At 37.7% G+C, this 18,195-nt stretch overlaps 1 protein-coding gene and 2 long non-coding RNA genes across 4 annotated transcripts; 1 reads left to right on the forward strand and 2 right to left on the reverse strand.

Moving 5' to 3' along the window:
- The first annotated feature begins 128 nt into the window (after nucleotides 1–128).
- Nucleotides 129–6,899, forward strand: LOC116918387 (protein flightless-1). Of its 2 annotated transcripts, XM_032924087.2 has the most exons (20): nucleotides 129–286; nucleotides 439–549; nucleotides 607–845; nucleotides 910–1,292; nucleotides 1,364–1,876; nucleotides 1,938–2,020; nucleotides 2,079–2,146; nucleotides 2,208–2,454; nucleotides 3,167–3,516; nucleotides 3,581–3,818; nucleotides 3,885–4,089; nucleotides 4,462–4,598; nucleotides 4,828–4,920; nucleotides 4,994–5,275; nucleotides 5,332–5,543; nucleotides 5,608–5,734; nucleotides 5,873–5,977; nucleotides 6,223–6,405; nucleotides 6,465–6,578; nucleotides 6,639–6,899. In XM_032924087.2, exons 1-20 carry the CDS (start codon nucleotides 227–229, stop codon nucleotides 6,768–6,770), a joined length of 3,882 nt encoding a protein of 1,293 aa, XP_032779978.2. In that variant the 5' UTR covers nucleotides 129–226; the 3' UTR covers nucleotides 6,771–6,899. The 2 variants fall into 2 exon arrangements, with proteins under 2 accessions (XP_032779978.2, XP_032779979.2); XM_032924088.2 differs by lacking the exon at nucleotides 5,873–5,977.
- A 271-nt stretch (nucleotides 6,900–7,170) lies between these two features.
- Nucleotides 7,171–7,737, reverse strand: LOC123470508. Its single transcript, XR_006644194.1, has 2 exons — nucleotides 7,348–7,737; nucleotides 7,171–7,262 (listed from the first exon to the last, which is right to left on the reverse strand). It is a non-coding gene; the product is annotated as an uncharacterized LOC123470508 (long non-coding RNA).
- A 3,027-nt stretch (nucleotides 7,738–10,764) lies between these two features.
- LOC116935778 lies at nucleotides 10,765–12,681 on the reverse strand. The gene is made up of 3 exons (XR_006644196.1): nucleotides 12,339–12,681; nucleotides 11,468–12,266; nucleotides 10,765–11,404 (listed from the first exon to the last, which is right to left on the reverse strand). It is a non-coding gene; the product is annotated as an uncharacterized LOC116935778 (long non-coding RNA).
- Between the last annotated feature and the right edge of the window lie 5,514 nt (nucleotides 12,682–18,195).

Raw genomic sequence — 18,195 nt, forward strand, 5'->3', positions numbered from 1 at the left:
CCGAATTATTGTTTATGATTGTTGTCGGCTTCAGTTCCAATAAAAAAGATAACGTGTATTACTTTCATAAGATAAATAAATTTTTAAAATACCAAAGTGGCATCTGTCGCGTTATTCTATAGCTAAATTTTTAAGGTACGTTTGGGTGTGAAGAGGTTTTTCGGGTTTGATTTTGGAAATAACAGCAGAGCAGACGATTTTTCAAAGTCCAGCCCAGTGTAATGTCATGGCGGCCTCGGTTTTACCATTCGTGCGCGGGATCGACTGTAGTAATTATGATTTCACGGTGAGTCTATGAAAGAAAAGCCGATATCTTATTTTTCTAACAAATTTAACACATGTGGACACCTTTTGAAATAAATTTCTTGCTTCCCTTACATGTACTTTCAATCAAATGTGGACCAATGTCTAACATTTGTTTTGGTCTTCTGTCAACAGAATGGCAATTTTCCTCGAACTATTGGCGATATGGTCGGCCTACGGTGGCTTAAACTTGACCAGACTGGGTTAACAGAAGCTCCGGAAGAGCTTGGAAAACTTCAAAAATTAGTACATTGTTTTGCATTTCACAATTGCATCTAAACTTTACACTATTTTGCACTGTAGGAACATCTAAGTTTGAAGAGAAACAAAATTGACAAAGTCTATGGTGAAGTGACTACCCTTCCATGTCTCCGCTCCCTTAACCTTCGTTACAACAGCTTGCGAAGCTCCAGTTTACCACAAGATATTTTTCAGGTTGAAGAGCTCACAACACTTGATCTTAGTCACAATAACCTTAGACAAGTTCCAGATGGACTAGAAAGAGCAAAATCTTTGTTAGTCCTTAACCTCAGTCATAACAAGTATGAGACATTGAACTATTTGTGAAAAACTGCTGTTCATAAATACCAATTTCTTTTATTGTAGCATTGAGGCAATACCAAGCCAATTATTTGTTCAGTTAACTGATTTGCTGTTCTTGGATCTGAGCCATAATCACCTTGAAACCCTACCTCCTCAAACTAGAAGATTAGTTAACTTACAGACCTTAATCTTGAATGGAAACCCCATGGCAAATTATCAAATGAGACAACTACCTTCACTTACAGCCTTGAGAAGCCTGCAGGTTCGGGATACTCAACGAAATGTATTAAACATCCCATCATCCTTGGAAGCATTGCTCGATGTGGGCGAAGTGGACTTGTCACAGAATGGGCTCTCTAGAATACCTGATGGTCTTTTCGTGCTTCCGACACTAAGAAGGTTGAATATGAGCAATAACGTCATGACAGAACTTCACTCAGCCATTGGTAATTATACGGCATTGTGATTAAGAGCTGTACCAATATCCCGTCAATATTATTATTTTCATTTCTTTAAGATTTGTGGTCCAAACTTGAAACAGTGAATTTAAGCCGAAACCAGTTACGCTCGTTGCCGGAGTCTATTTGTTTATTATCGTGTCTTCGTCGACTGTACGTTGATTCGAACAATTTGGAAAGCGAAGGGCTACCTGCCGAATTAGGTCGCTTACCAGCACTTGAAGTGTTTTCTGCATCAGACAATAAGTTGGAAACTATCCCCGATACGTTTCTCAAGTGTGTCTCACTGAAAAAACTCATCCTCATTAACAATCGGCTACGATATTTACCCAAAGGAATCCAGTATCTTCCTAAATTGGAATTAATTGAAACCAGAGGCAATCCTGATTTCAAAGCTCCACCTAAACCCAATCCTCACGCCCTGGCTAACGCGTACTATAACATCGATTTTTCTTTACAACATCAACTGAGACTGGCAAGTGCTGCAGGTACCGTAGCGTTACCTACACCACAAGAATCAGGCACGCTTTCTAAACAATCTTCATTGGACGCCGGAAGTAATACGTCACTTGGTAAATCCGAATTGAAATCTCTTTTTGAAATCGGATTATGTTATGAATTTAATGATTTCAGACAAAGACAACGTTCGTAAAAGAGGTCGACGGGGAAGGCATCAGCAAGAAGAAGCGGATCAAGATCAAGCAAAAATTCTTAAAGTAAAATGAAGCTGTTGTACTCCTATATAATTCCAGGTTATCATGATTTTTTCTTTAGGGTCTAAAAGACGTCGCTAAGGACAAAAATCATAAGTCAATTGACGAATTGAAAGCTGAATCTCTCAAGTAACTTGGATTGGTCGTTCACATTTGCGAATGGAGCTAATATTGTTTACCATGGATTCAGGCCGAGGAAATGGGTAGAGTCTCTGGAAAAGCCAACGCTTGATTATTCCGAATTCTTTGAGGAAGACGTCGGACAAATTCCAGGACTGACTATTTGGGAAATAGAAAACTTTCTTCCTTGTCAAGTTGATGAATCCGTTCACGGGAAGTTTTATGAGGCAGATTGTTACATCGTACTCAAAACATTCATTGACGAGAGTGGATCTCTGAGTTGGAAGATATCCTTTTGGATCGGAGAAAAAGCCACGGTAACTATCTTAATATTTTTAGCTTTTTTTTCTCCTGGTGGTTTTTGATTTGTTTTGTGGAGAGTTTAGATTTTTTGGGGAAAAATGTCGAACTTGCTATTTTTACTTGGCTGCGATGCTGTCTTATTTTCCCACGGGTAGTAACTCGTGTATTATCTTACTTTTCGGAGTCGCTAAAAATTTTAGAAGACGAAGGGCAAATTATAAGGGAAGGAATCCAGTATTTTTATTTTTTAAAATTATTATTTCGTTTTTTTGTTGCGAAAATGACAACAATGAAGGATGATTATTTGTCTGTACCATCCAATCAATTTTCCTGTCAAAGATTTCCGCATTGCTATTTATTTCTTTGCCTTGGATTAGCAACTGGAAATATGCCAGCGGATCTCTTGTTTGTTTGTCAGGCTATTTTGGTTGGATTGTTTGTTTGTCTCTGGTTCCGTGTTCTTCCCCTTCTGATTCTCTAAGTGGCGTTGGCAGCTTATCAAAACTTGGGTGTTATTTAAAATATCTACCAAGACCCTGCAAATAAAAAAAAAAGGCATTCTGAGCGCCCCTAGTGATTCAACGGGCGTGCTTCTTCAATAATAGATCACAATTGAAGCCTTAACGCATTCTTCTGCAAACAGCATCTAGTTTTCTCTCGCTACAGTTGTTGATCATGTTGCAATAGGCTGAATTCAATTTGCGGGAATCTATTTTTGTTTTACAGTTGGATAAAAAAGCGTGCGCAGCCATTCATGCCGTCAACCTGCGGAACTTTCTTGGCGCGCAATGTCGAACAATACGAGAAGAACAAGGGGATGAATCACCGGAATTCATTTCTATGATTGACGGAGATCTTGTCTATTTAGAAGGTTGCCGTACTGCTTCGGGCTTCTACACGGTTGATGAGATCGAATTACCTGCTCGTCTGTACCGAATACACGCATCTGGCCCGTCAATTCACCTCGAACCTGTAGCAGTTCATGCTGACGAGCTTGATCCTCGACATGTCTTTCTTCTTGATGCTGGGAGAAAAATGTTTATCTGGACAGGAATCAAATCCAAGAATACTCTCAGGTTTATCAATCCACTTAGAATTGCAAGAGCTAACAAAACGTAATAAAAAAAAATTACTCATCAGGTCTAAGACGCGCCTACTAGCTGAAAAGATAAACAAAGAGGAACGTAAAGGTACAGCCGATATTATCGTCTGCGCACAAGGAAAAGAGACGGAAGATTGGTGGGAAGTTTTGTCGTCTGAATCTGACGAAACCTACCGACCGTCCGTCATTCGCGAACATGTAACAGAGGAGTTTGTTCCATTTGCCGCCAAACTGTACCGCGTCGGCCTCGGAATGGGATATTTGGAATTACCTCAGGCAATATAGTATTCATCTTGGATTGTATATTGATCATCTCCTTAACGGCTTCTAACGTCTGTACAGGTGGAGCTAACTACTAGAGGAAAACTGGAACACAAGTTACTTGAAACAAATGGTGTCTATTTGATTGACTGCCTAGGTGAGGTTTTTATCTGGATAGGAAAACAATCCACTCGCCTTGTTCGAGCTGCAGCCCTGAAGTTGGCCCACGAGCTAACCGCCCTCATCACACGCCCTACGTTTGCTGTCGTGACAAAAATTTCTGAAGGTAATATTTTTATGTCCCGGACCATGGTATTGATCTGGGTTTCCTATCTAGAAGTGGGTTACCCAATATTTATTTTTTATTTTTCATTTAATTTTATTTAATTTTGTTTAATTTTATTTAATTTTATTTAATTTTGTTTAAATTTATTTAATTTTATTTAATTTTCATATCTTTTGTTTTTCTCTTTATCTTCCTTTGTACAAGCATATATCACCCGTTTTCTCAAAAAGTGGCTTTCTGATAGCATCCATACCACAGAAATACCATTTCCGGTTTTAACGTTACTTGGTGTAAACGGAAATTGTTCTGTGACTGTTACAATGACTTCCCTTTTTTTTTTTTTTTTTTATATATATTTTTTTTTATACACAGGTACTGAACCCATGATTTTTAAGACGAAGTTTTCCGGCTGGAATGATGTTATTGCCGTTGACTTTACAAGAACAGCAGATTCTGTTCGTAAAACTGGTGCTGACTTAGGAAAATGGGCATCTGAGCAACAAACGAAGGTAAACCCGATTTTATTCTGTTAGATTGCTAGTAGTGTATGTGGTCCCATGGTGTAATGGTTAGCACTCCAGACTCTGAATCAAATCTCGGTGGGACCTCTTCTTTTTAATTATTTTATCTGCAGCTAAATTCCATTTATACTGAGCAGACATTCTGTGTTTACATTTAAGTATTTCACAAGTAATTTTTCAATTAAAATTGAACGCTTTGCTTGTTTTAAAATAATAGGTTGATATTTCGGCCTTGTTCACTCCAAGACAACCTCCCATGTCCGCAGTTGAAGCCCAGCAACTTTCGGATGATTGGAATGAAGACCTTGAGGTAACAACACCGCATTGCATAAGTGTTTAAGTAGTTACAATCTTGGAGGGATTCTCTATTTGACACCCTTTAGGCAATGGAAGCGTTTGTGCTTGAAAACAAAAAATTTGTCCGATTACCAGAGGAAGATATGGGTCATTTCTATAGCGGGGACTGTTATGTTTTTCTGTGTCGATATTGGATACCTGCAACTGACGTGGAACCAGATGCAAAGAATGAAGACGATGATCCTCAGGATGATTTTCAATGCGTCGTCTATTTTTGGCAAGGGAGGGATGCATCTGACATGGGGTGGCTCACATTCACGTTCAGTTTACAAAAAAAGTTCGAATCTCTCTTCGGCAGCAAGCTTGAGGTACTTATCTGATCAATTATTCAACAGAATTCTAGATCACGATTTTTTAAAATAAGGTGGTGCGAACGAGACAGCAGCAAGAGAATTTAAAATTTTTATCACATTTTCATCGCAAATTTGTTATTCATCGAGGAAAACGAAAACCAGTTAAAGGAGAAGACTGGACAGCTCCTACAGAATTTTTCCAAATTCGTAGCTCTGGTTCAACACTATGCACAAGATGCATACAAATTCAAGCGGATTCGTCTCTGCTAAACTCGTGCTTCTGGTAATTCACTCATGAGTGTCAAGTTAAGTGTCAATAATTTTCACCGTGGGAATTTTGCCTTCAGTTACATTTTGAAAGTGCCTTTTGATAAAGAAGATCGCAGTGGAATCGTCTACGTCTGGGTTGGAACTAGAGCCGACCCTGAAGAGGCTCGTATTACGGAGGAGATAGCAAGGGAGATGTATGATGGGGTAAGAAGAACACTTAATTATTTAATTCTACCTTTTTGTAGCCAGCTTCCCCGAAATTCGGCAAGTTGACTTATTTGGGTCGTCTTGTGTATTGAGTTTAAGTGAAAGAACCTTGTGATTAATCTGAAAGAGCTTTAGAAAAATGCAGGGGACCAGATCGTGTTTGGTCGACTTACGCTTGATACCTTGGGGAAACCTCGAACTGCCAGCCATGGGCACCTCACCATTCATTCCCAGACGAGTGTAAAGACAAATACTTCCACCAAGTTTGAATCTTGTCGCGTGGCTTGTCGTTAGGTCATAGAACTTTTTAGGATCGTCAGCGCTTCGCAAAAACAATGATTTTCGACTGCATGGGATTAAATGAGTCACCGTGGTTAACTGGTTCAAATATTTATTGAATTAAACGCATGCTAGCTAGTTAAAATATCTCAGTTGTCTGCCCAAGTTGGTTTCAAGAAATTTATACATCTTTCTCTTCCTCACAGGAAAGATTTAGTTTACAAGTACTAAATGAAGGAGAAGAACCTGACAATTTCTTCTGGGTTGGTTTGGGAGAACGCAAACCCTACGATACGCAAGCCGATTTTCTCGACTATGCCAGACTTTTTCGATGTTCGAACGAACGAGGCTATTTTGCTGTCTCGGAAAAGTGCTCAGACTTTTGTCAGGTACGTGCATCACCTAAATAATTTACTAGTTTCTGGGATACATTGATGTGCTTCAACAGGATGATCTAGCAGATGAAGATAATATGCTGTTAGATAATGGTGATCAGGTATTCCTCTGGCTTGGATCAAGAAGTTCAGAAGTGGAAGTTAAGCTTACATATAAAGCAGTACAAGTAAGAAACTTTGGAGATTCATTGTATTCAGGTAAAAATTACTGAACATTTTTACTCCAGGTTTACATGCAACATTTACGAGTCCAACAACCTCAACGACCGCGACAGTTGTTTCTAACCCTGAAATTCAAAGAGACTAAACGCTTCACTAAGTGCTTCCATGGTTGGTCGACCTGGAAACTCCCTGTTTGATTTGTAAGCATAGCGTGCTTTTGCTTTGAAGTGTATAGGTTTTGCTTTTAATTATAGTAATATTGCAAAAATTGTGTAACTGATAAAATGTGAACTGTTTACTAAACAAACTTGTGAGTTAATACTAAATTTGCCAGTTTCTCTTGTTAATAGCTAAGGGCATTTGAAAACTAATGCAGTTAATCATCATCATCATCAGATGGCACAAATAAGTCGTTTTCTTCAAGAAAACTAGCCACATCTTTACTAATAAGGGATCCGATAGTTACTCCTGTGGTAACAGCAAATGCAGCTCCAGCAAAACCCAATATTCCTTTTTTCTGGGGAGCTTCAAGTACTGCACCAGTCTCAGTGGTAACAACACTTCTTCTTGAGATTATATTTCGAATTAGATTTCTAGTCGGTAAACTCAAGAGCTTTGGAAGACGGTTTGCAGCCATTCTTGCTAAACCCTCGATCATCGAAGTCTCTTTGTTATTGATCCAGTAAGATCTGCTCTAGGGGATATGGCAGAGGGTAAGGCCTTAAGTGTGAAGTTAGTGATCAAAGGAATTTGGTATGAAAAAGACATATTTACCAAAGAATGCTACAATTGGCCAGTTCAAGTGATTTACGGCAATAAGTTTCACGACGGCTTAAATTTCAGCAGTTCTGTTTCTTCTCCAGTTCGCTTATGACGTTACAACTTACAAGGCCTACTTAATGGTTAAGGCCTGTAAACTTGAATACCTCCTATTACGGTGGCAACAACCATCAACCAATCAGAAGAAAAAAAAAGGATGACGACCACGCTATCTGGCGCGTACTACAGCTATTGCTTCCAAAACCTAAATACAAGATTAAACTATAACAGGGGTTCCATGTATTTTTTTATTAAGAGTATCTTAGAATCCTGAACTTTAAGTCAAAGAATTCCAACAAGTGTAAAAAATAGCCTCTTTGAGAAAGATTTGTGTCCACTTAGTAATATTCTCATAATTACATATCATCATTGCAAAAAACTTTGCCATCTAGCGGTCAAAAAGATCACTTGAAGGAAGGATTTCAAAAGACGACGCCTTCAAGGGAGGAGGAGTCTACAACATATTGAATTTATTGATCGATTGTTAGGTCGATTTCGATTGCCATTGTATAGTTAATGAATAACAACTTGACGAGTTACAGTTAGCGACACGCACGTTGGAAGTGTACGCATGTATGCACCTCGATGATCGTTGCACAATAACAAAGCCCCGTTGGTAAGCGTACTAGGGGCCCTCACTCCGTTCAGGAAGTTCCCGATAGGGTACGGCCTGGTCGCCAATTCGCCATAATATCTCGGAAACCGTTTGCTCTTCCGGCAAAACAGACTCCGTATACATGTCCTATGAGGCGTGCGCTGATCATCAACGCCTTCATCCCGCCTTCCCACTTTTGTCAAAATCGGCCAAAAACGACATCTCATGAAATTCTCCAAAAATCAGACGGCATAATCGAAATTGAACGCTGATTTCGATTTAGTCATTGGTTTTCTCGTTAAACTAGCCGTTTTAAAAATTAACGAAAACAGTGCTGTTGGCGCACCAACTTAATTTATGGTTTTTAAAGTTTAAATAAAAAACTAAAAGACCGATAGAAAAATAAACCTGATTTACGTGATTTTCATTCCATTCTGAATCGAAATCATGTAATTTAAGCAAAATTTGAAATTTGGCAAAAATTGAAAAAGTGGGAAGGCCAATAGGAAAAAACCTGATTTTCGTGATTCTCATTCAATTCTGAATCTAAATCATGTATTTTAAGCCAAATTTGAAATTTGGCCTAAAATGAAAAAGTGGGAAGGGTATAGCATTCCCACTTTTGTCAAAATGGGCCAAAAATGACATCTCTTGAAATTCTCCAAAAATCAGACGGCATAATCCAAATTGAACGCTGATTTCGATTTAGTCACAATTTTTTCTCTTTAGATTAGCCGTTTAAAAAATTAACGAAAACAGTTCTGTTAGCGCACCAACTTCATTTATGGTTTTTAACATGTAAATGAAAAACTATAAGACCAATAGAAAAATAAACCTGATTTCCGTGAATTTCATTCAATTCTGAATCTAAATCATGTATTTTAAGCCAAATTTAAAATTTGGCCAAAAATGAAAAAGTGGGAAGGGTATAGCCTTCCCACTTTTGTCAAAATGGGCCGAAAATGACATCTCTTGAAATTCTTCAAAAATCAGACGGCATAATCGAAATTGAACGCTGATTTCGATTTAGTCATTGGTTTTCTCTTTAGACTAGCCGTTTAAAAAATTTAACGAAAACAGTTCTGTTAGCGCACCAACTTCATTTATGGTTTTTAACATGTAAATGAAAAACTATAAGACCAATAGAAAAATAAACCTGATTTCCGTGATTTTCATTCAATTCTGAATCTAAATCAAGTATTTTAAGCCAAATTTAAAATTTGGCCAAAAATGAAAAAGTGGGAAGGGTATAGCCTTCCCACTTTTGTCAAAATCGGGCAAAAATGACATCTCTTGAAATTCTTCAAAAATCTGACGGCATAATCGAAATTGAACGCTAATTTTGATGTAGTCATTGTGTTTCTCTTTAGCCTAGCCGTTTAAAAAATTAACGAAAACAATTCTGTTAGCGCACCAACTTCATTTATGGTTTTTAACATGTAAATGAAAAACTATAAGACCAATAGAAAAATAAACCTGATTTCCGTGATTCTCATTCAATTCTGAATCTAAATCATGTATTTAAGCCAAATTTGAAATTTGGCCTAAAATGAAAAAGTGGGAAGGGTATAGCCTTTCCACTTTTGTCAAAATCGGCCAAAAATGACATCTCTTGAAATTCTCCAAAAATCAGACGGCATAATCGAAATTGAACGCTGATTTCAATTTAGTCATTGGTTTTATCTTTAGACTAGCCGTTAAAAAAATTAACGAAAACAGTTCTGTTAGCGCACCAACTTCATTTATGGTTTTTAACATGTAAATGAAAAACTATAAGACCAATAGAAAAATAAACCTGATTTCCGTGATTCTCATTCAATTTTGAATCTAAATCATGTATTTTAGTAGCGATTTTTTGCAAATTTTTATGCAAAGTTCATTTTTTGGATTTTAATTTAAAATTGTTTGTATAATTAAAAAAAAATAAAAATGGTCCAAGAATTTCTGAAAGTCTTTAACTTTCCACTTCTGCTAGACAGTTCCACATTATTAATATATAATGCGGAATATGTTCTTTGGAGCAGTTACGTTTGCGTCTCGTAAATGGACGTAGATTGTTTACATTTTGGCTGGTCGATTCGCCATTGTTTGCAGCCCTAATTTATAATATAATAATAATAATTAAATTGTCGTCGTTTGATTTTAAAACAATTTATTTGAGATGAGCAGTGTAATCACCATGGCAATCACTTCCAAAGAACAAATTCTGCTTTTAATATATAATGTGGAACAGTCTAGCAGAAGTGGAAAGTTAAAGACTTTCAGAAATTCTTGGACCATTTTTATTTTTTTAAAATTAAAAAAACTTTTTAAATAAAAAAAAAAAAAAAAATTTTTTGCAAAATAAAAATTAATTCTACGCACGATAACAAATTTTCTAAATGAAAAAAATTCAAACACCTTAATGTAACAATTCAAAGGGGTAGTCCCATAAGAGCCTACGTTAAAGTAGGCCCTCTAGTTACACACCCGGCCAGAGTTGCCGATGTGGACGATTCCAATTTTCGTCCCATTTTCGCAGTCGACGGCTATGGGAAGCACGCGTACCATATAACTCCTATACCATGGTACCACTCTGAATAGATCTTATCAATTTGCGAACAAATAGCCTACCATATTTTCTGAATGTTCAATTTCAGGAAATGGCATAACGCCTCGAAGGGCATTCCGCTTGTTTTTGGGCGACATCCGAACGTTCCCAAAAGAATTAGATTAACAATTTGGCAAAAAGGGGTAGATTTACAAGGGAGAGAAACAACAACCCACCTAGCTGCACATTAACAATGCTCGAAAATGTTTAATTTGTTCGACGAAAAACAACTGCACCCATTATTTTCAACAAATGTGCATGTACATTTAAGGAATAGCCAACCATTCATCACGTTAACTCCTCTTTCAAATCGAGTTTAAGAGATTTTAACGAGACGACAAAGCTGATTGATTTTTCAATTTCAAAAGTCTATACTGAATCCACTGTTCATTTTCTCATCTAAGTCTGGTCAATGATACAACTCCGTATCCGTGTCCTATAAAGAGTGCGGAAATGATTTGCCTAAGCAATGTTCGTAAAACAAACCATTCCCACTCCGTTGTCCCGGGGGGTTTTGCCGAGACCCTGGAAATTTTTTCAGACCCCGACAAGACCCTGGAAATTCCTGGAACAGTTAAGACGGTTTCAACCACCTTGTCTACAAATTAATAAGCAGTATCCATGTTTACACCAAAATCAGCTTTTAAAATGTACCACTTTTTACTTCCCTCTTGGAGCAGATGAGTATCAAGAATTGCAGGAGGTCCAATCATAAAATCCTGAGAAAGGAATGGTCGAAAAATAACTGATCACTGGCATGATGGAATGCGTTGACTCGAATCGCGATCCAGGGGAAGACGGATCAAGACGATTGGCATCTGGGCTAGCTTCTTAAAACAACCTTGATAAAATTCCGCCAACAAATCGTCTAAGTTGCGAAGCTCTTGTACTTGAATACCGACAATGCGAATAGGCAGTAGCGTGGCAACATACTGGTTGCGACTGGATAGTTCTTCCAGAAGAAAACGATCTTCTTCCAACGTCCCGATTTCAATCCCATTGTGCAAGGCATGTTCTTGGCTGTCATGTTAGCATAATCGACCATCAAACGAATCAGCACTTGCGTCTCACCGAAATCAGTTTCCATGAAAAGTTCTTCGGCGTAAATGATTCGAATTGACAAACCGGGACTAGGAAACGTGTGACATTCCAGTAATTCTGCGGGCAGTTCCAGCTCGCGACCTAAGGTTCTTACTTCATCTTTATGAAAGTCTGTTGGGAAAAATTGCGGAAAGAGTAAAGATCTTACTGGAATGCCATAACGCAGGAAATACCTCAAAGCAAACGTCACATAAAAAAAAATCAAACGTCACGCAAAAATCACAATATTCATAATTACTCGAATTCGCGAACATTATGAATATCAAATATTTAACAGTTCTCCAATAAAGCTAATCTACTAAATGTAGCTGGTTCTAGAAAAGAAAGGTTGTGTCAGTACAACTATCTAATAAACCTTCACAGTAGACATTCAACATTCTTGGAACAAAATAATAGCATCAGCTAAGTCATTTTTCCATAGATGTTGGGCAATCTTCTGAGCTCATTCTGCTACCTAGGCATCACATTCCATTTGAATTCTTTTTCACATGCGACAAACATGCGAAGTATGGAGACGTTAACTTAGTGCCATAGTTTGCATATCCAAAAATATGTTTTTAAGATGTCTATATGGTGGCTGCATGAGTGCTATAAAGAGATTTAAAAAATTTAATCAGAAATTATTATTGCATTAGGACGACCAACCGGTACTTGACTTACTTTCAAATGAAAGTAAGAGGTTGCAAGGTGATCCAATGAAAGTCTCTTTTAAACTTTTTACCTATGTCCATTCATTTTCAATTGGAGTAATAGTGTCCAGCCTGAGGCATCCTTCTCGACAAGTTTGATGTAAAAAGTTTAATGACTTTGTGTCACGTTGGCGACACTGAGTCACTGACCCGAGATTTTGATACAGTGCGGAACTATTGCGGTTGGTAACTGTAAAATTTACTTTTCAGAACATTGTTTTTTTCATTATTCCAGGCAATCATCGATTAGGAACCGGGTAGAGGTAACAGGTGTACTTGGGGTCTTTGAGGCGTTAATGGTTTCCTTCCGTTCCTTTATCCTGAAAGTTGATGAGAAACAAAGTCATTTATCTCAGTATCGATATTGAAGAAAATTCCTTTCATACATAGGAATTCTCTGTAGGATGTTTACTGGTTCATTACCTGCAAAATGATAAATCTTTAGAGTCATTTATCTAAATGGTTCACCCCAAATAGTTCTCTACTGTAAAAAGTGGCCAACCTTCTATGTTCTAACTTCATAAAAAAAATCTTTGAAACAAATGATGGATTGCCATGATCATCTCACTGAGACAAGTTACTTTTAGTGACACTTATCAGATTTGCTTCCTCAATGCTTCCTTAGTCAGATTTACTCAATAAATTTGCCATCTTGTCACTGAGATGAACAGACAAGCATGTTTTGCAGATTTTTTGTAGCACAGTTATTACTACCTTGGTGTAACCAACATGAAAAATCATATGTTCCCATCTGTACAAGTTTTGTACTACAGTTTGGAAATGGTTGTATTTGCTGATGTCTTACTGTCCCTAAAGCCTCGCTTACACTAGAGGTTTTTTAAGCTTTTAAGCTTTTAATTTTAAGAAGTTAAGGTCTTAAGCTTTTAAGTTTCTGGCTTACACTAATAATTTTTGAAAGTTTAACAGCTTAATAACTCAAAAGCTTAATATCTTAAATATCAAACTGGTTTGATATTTGAGCTTTTAAGTTGTTAAACTTTTGGAAAGTTTAAGCTCTAGCCAATAGGAATATTCGGCTAGTGCGTACTTCTTCGTAAATTTTTTTGCACTGGTGCCACCACAAAGGTTCTTATATTTGTAGTTTTATTTCGGATGTCTTTTACGAATAAGATATTTCTTGTTAAGTAGAGTTACCGCAAATAAAAGAGCTGTGAATCCAACAACACATTTCGTTTCCACTGGTACACGTAAAAATCGTAGTTATCCATTTTGATGACGCTCAACATCAACACAAAAATAGCACTTCGTCTGCTTATATTTATTTGCGTTTGCACGAAAACTAACTCCGCCTTCTTTAAAAAAGATCACTTGACAGTGTAAGTTCGAGAAAAACTCTAGAAACTTTTAGCTTAACTTCGCTTAAGAACTTAAAAGATTAAGGAACTAAAAACTTAAGAAGAACCTCTAGTGTAAGCGAGGCTTAAGCAGATCCTTGCTCGCAGATATGTCGGTCAGAGTCATAGAACAGGGCAATAGCATTCTTGGGCGCTAGAGGCCCCAAGAATTCTGGGGAACAATAGATTTTACCAATAGCATTTTAGGTCACTAGAGGCCCCCAGAATTCTGGGGGGTAATAGGTGTGACCAAAAAGAAGCACTATAATATAGCTGACGGGAGGAAATATACCATTTTGACGTTAGCAGACGTTACCGCCCCCTGCCTGCCCCGGCTGCCAGGGGTAATGACATCTAGTTTTTGCGCCTGGAACCCACAAAAAAAATATATTTTACTTTTAAATTAGTATAATTCTTGCTTTTCAATGCTTGAGCTTTACTAACCTCAAACAGTTGATTCCAATTTTAAATTTCAAAACCTAGAATATCAACCACTAGTTTCAAGACGAGGCGCTAAACATTTGTAGCTAAAACTTTGTTTTTATGTAGGGCTTCAATTTTCTAAAATAAACGTTAGAAACAGGTTAACAAATTTTCTCCTGATAGATGACGTTTCGATTTCGGGTGTACCTGCATTAATCTTTTATAGGTTTATCCACTTCCCAAGCTAGGACGCGGACATTGGTATCGTGTTGTAGAGTAGATAACGATGCATTGCAACGTCAAGTTTCGTAATTTTAGGCTGAACCTTGAAGATGTGGGGAGCAATCTAGGCGGCCGACTAGAGTTTCGATATTTTTTTTTTTTTACAATTTACTGCGATTCGTTGGAACGGAGAATGGTGGACGAAGGAGGGAGGATCATGGGGGGTCAGTTTTCAATTTTCTAGCTAAATACCGCTGCCACTCAAAGACGAAAACGTTATAACTTTTAAATGAAGGGGGCAATCTACTAATATTATTTATTATGGCCTTCATGTTATGACAGATTTTCATTCCACGCATGGGAGAATATACAAATGACTGATGTATTAAGATAAGAACGGTCCCAAAAATAAATACTGCACACTTTTTTTTAGATGCTAATTTCCATTGAATCAAAATTATCCTTTCACCAGAACACCAAGCAGCTTCTTCGTACAACCACGATTATCACCCCTTTACCTCACGGTGAAATGATTCGCCTTCCGTGACCCTCGCCCTGCCCAAGACGCTACTCATAATTTATATTTGAAGAATCCTACTTACAGCTATCGGAAACCCCATGAACTTTGTGAATCACCAATAAAAAGAACTGGGGAATAATTTATACTACCGGAGTATTTCATTTCATAATGTCTTAGCCTTTGTATAGTTGAAGGGAGATGACGAGATTTACTAATCAATACCTTCATGTGACAGACTTGTTCCTTGCTCTGTCTAAAAGCACGTTGCTTAATTATGCAGCAGCTCTGCTTAACAACTACCGTCAAGGTTGAAACGTGCAGTTGAATTCGTTTATTTCAATTAATCTGAAAGAAACTAGTATGATGCGCTAGAAGACCCGCAGTAGCTCAGCCATCCGAGATACGTACACTGTCAGCTTTCTGTCTAGGTCTTTATTACGCTATCGCATGTTTTCGCCGTATAGCAAGCGATTGATAGAGTGAGAATGAAAACAGATAAATTAAAACAAAATTAAACGAAAAACAGATTTTTTTTCACGCAATTGACTCTTGAGAGCAATAGACCTACTACATAACTGTGGCGAGTAATTTTTTTTTTAGACCAGTCTGCTAGACATTAAAAAAGAAGAAAACTTGATTTATAGTTAACAAGCTAATAGTCTATTCCTCTATGCGGAGATGTAATGTACAAGTGTAATACGAATTAGTTTTGAAATATTACCATAGACTAGGGATTTTAAACATTATTGTGATGGCCGGAGTTCGAACTTCGAACCATAGTCTACCCCAATCATCACTTAGGCTTGATGCCTGTATTGGTATAGTAATACGCATACAATGATTATGGTTTTATAGTCTTCCTCTTCTAATGTAATCATCAACTACGAAGAAGCTTTATCCAGATTCATTGTGTTCTCGGCAGCTTGGCCCTTCTTATCTTTCAGCCTTATAAAACTTGGTAGAATTTCATTATGGTTAAAAACCTAAAAATGTGTGGCTTCCGCTGCGACATAGAACTCTGTCGCGTGAATCAACGTCGTCGTCATTTTGCCCTTAAACAATTCGGTAGCAATCGATGAAAACACGCCACTTTTCACGTAGCGCTGTTATTACTGTCGACTATTATTTATATGACCCCGATCCCCTGTCGACGTAAATCAGTGAAGAGAAAAAAAATGAGAAAACATCAGAAACACAGACACCCTAGAAGGATGACGGCAATACAACGATGCCCTTCTAATCGATTTAGCTGAGAGTATAGCGTTTCACTAAAGTTGCTAGGGAGATTACAGTCCGATATCCCGAACTCCATAAACAAGCGCCTCCGTTTTAAGAGCAATATTCTTCCCCACAGAATAATGATGGTCTCTTTAGGCTTCTTTTTGATTTACGGTTTATTAATCTGATTTTTTTTTAAATGGTGCAACCAAGTAGTCTTTGTCATAGTTTTATCAAACCGAATATGGAAATGCAGCCCAGCGCAATCTTGAAGTCTTGGCATGTAAGTTTGCTTTTCAGATTTCCTTCTGGTTTCTTTCCCCATATCATTTCATCATGGTATGTTTTGGTTTTGGTGGATTTCAGTCACGCTGCTGACGGTCTTGAAAGAATAACGGAATCAATATCTTTGAATTTCACACATGTAGCATGGGAATGACGCAGAGCCAGTAAAAGCTTGTGTTTCACTTCATTGGGCTACTCATCGCTTGCTGTTCGGTTAAGCGTATAGGAGCAGAATTTTAAGGAGATCATCTACAGGAGATGCGTCCCATGAAGATGGCCCAACGTCTTGTCAACACACAATCAGGTCCCTGATGACGTCAAGTAGCTTTTTTAAGGGTGCTAAACTGACTGACGTCTTCTTCATAGTAAAGCTTCGGTACGTTCGATTAGAGTATGCAGGACGGTAGTCAAGTACGCCTTCGGTCAACTTTCCTGTTGTGAAGCTGCCATAGTACATGGGTCGTGACTGGTGAGGTTCTTGACGTTTTTATTACTTCAGGGGGTTACCGCGGACAACGACAGGTCGGAACGGACATTGGAACTCTCGTCCACACTATACGGTGGACAACAGAAATAGCAGATTGAAGTTAACACACACTGAAGCTTGCTGATGGCGCCTGCCTAAGTTTATCATATTAGAGCTTTCTAAGTTCTTACAATTTGATTTGCTTGTCAATGTCTCAAATCAAAGTACGTTAGCTATGGGTGTTCTAGGATCTTCAAGTCCCCAACAGTTTTCAAATTATATGCAGTACAAACAAAACATTTTGCAGACTTTATTGCAAAATGTGTCGAGATTGAAACGTTCTCTTTGTTTTCTTCACTTAAACACAATTTGAGGAAAGAGACACATCATTAGCATGCGCACCAACTATTTTGTTTTTCTTGCATAAAGTGTGTCGCTGCTTTTCTCAAGGAAAGAAAAAGCTTTTCATTTGTACATGAATTTGTATTTACCAAATGGTTCAACGTTGTTCAACGTAAAACATTTAGAATTCGGCGAATCATTTGCTAAAGCTTAACGTGGATTGAAATACTCATTCTATTCTTTTATTTTCTTTAATGGATTTTATAGGCATCGATGCAGCTGTCCCTCAGCGTATAAATAGATTGCCACCGCAGCAAATTTTGCTTAATGTCTAGCTTATTTTAGCTGGTTTTAGTATCAGGGCGTTGCCTTGATCAATATTGCGCAATTTTGATTTCTCCAAATGACCAATGCCGATTATTCAAACCGAGCCGCATCATCGGATAGACCGAAAGTTTTTTGGGGTTTTACTTTTAGTAATCGTTTCATAGCAATCGTATAACTTTAGCGTTGTCTACTAATTACAAATATCCCACACGACTCAAGGCTTTAAATAAATGAATGGTCAAATTATTCATAGTTGGAAACCACAGGGGGTGGCAGCACAAGTCTAAAGTAGACTAGTCTCTATTGAGGCTGTTCTTCCTTATCCACTCAAAAAGTTTTCTGAACACTTGAAGACGCCTTCTGTACAGAATAGAACTGATGTAATCATGCAGGTTTCAATGATTCGCATACTGTTTGGAAACGATCTCCTTCAACAAGAAAAAAAAAGAGTAATAACCAATTTTAGCTGACGATATGTAGACTACTAGAATAATTGCTATTATTAGCCGAGCATGAATAAACGAGACAATGAGCTTCATCAAGAACCTAATTTATACACGAGGAAATGATTGTATGTTTTCTTCTTTCCACATGCAGGACAGTGGAATTCGGAAGTTGCAATATAAAAAATCCTGGTCAGTCAACCCGAGAACAAGCCGTTTCAGTATTC

Source organism: Daphnia magna, linkage group LG3, assembly GCF_020631705.1.
Source record: "Daphnia magna isolate NIES linkage group LG3, ASM2063170v1.1, whole genome shotgun sequence".
NCBI lineage: Eukaryota > Metazoa > Arthropoda > Branchiopoda > Diplostraca > Daphniidae > Daphnia > Daphnia magna.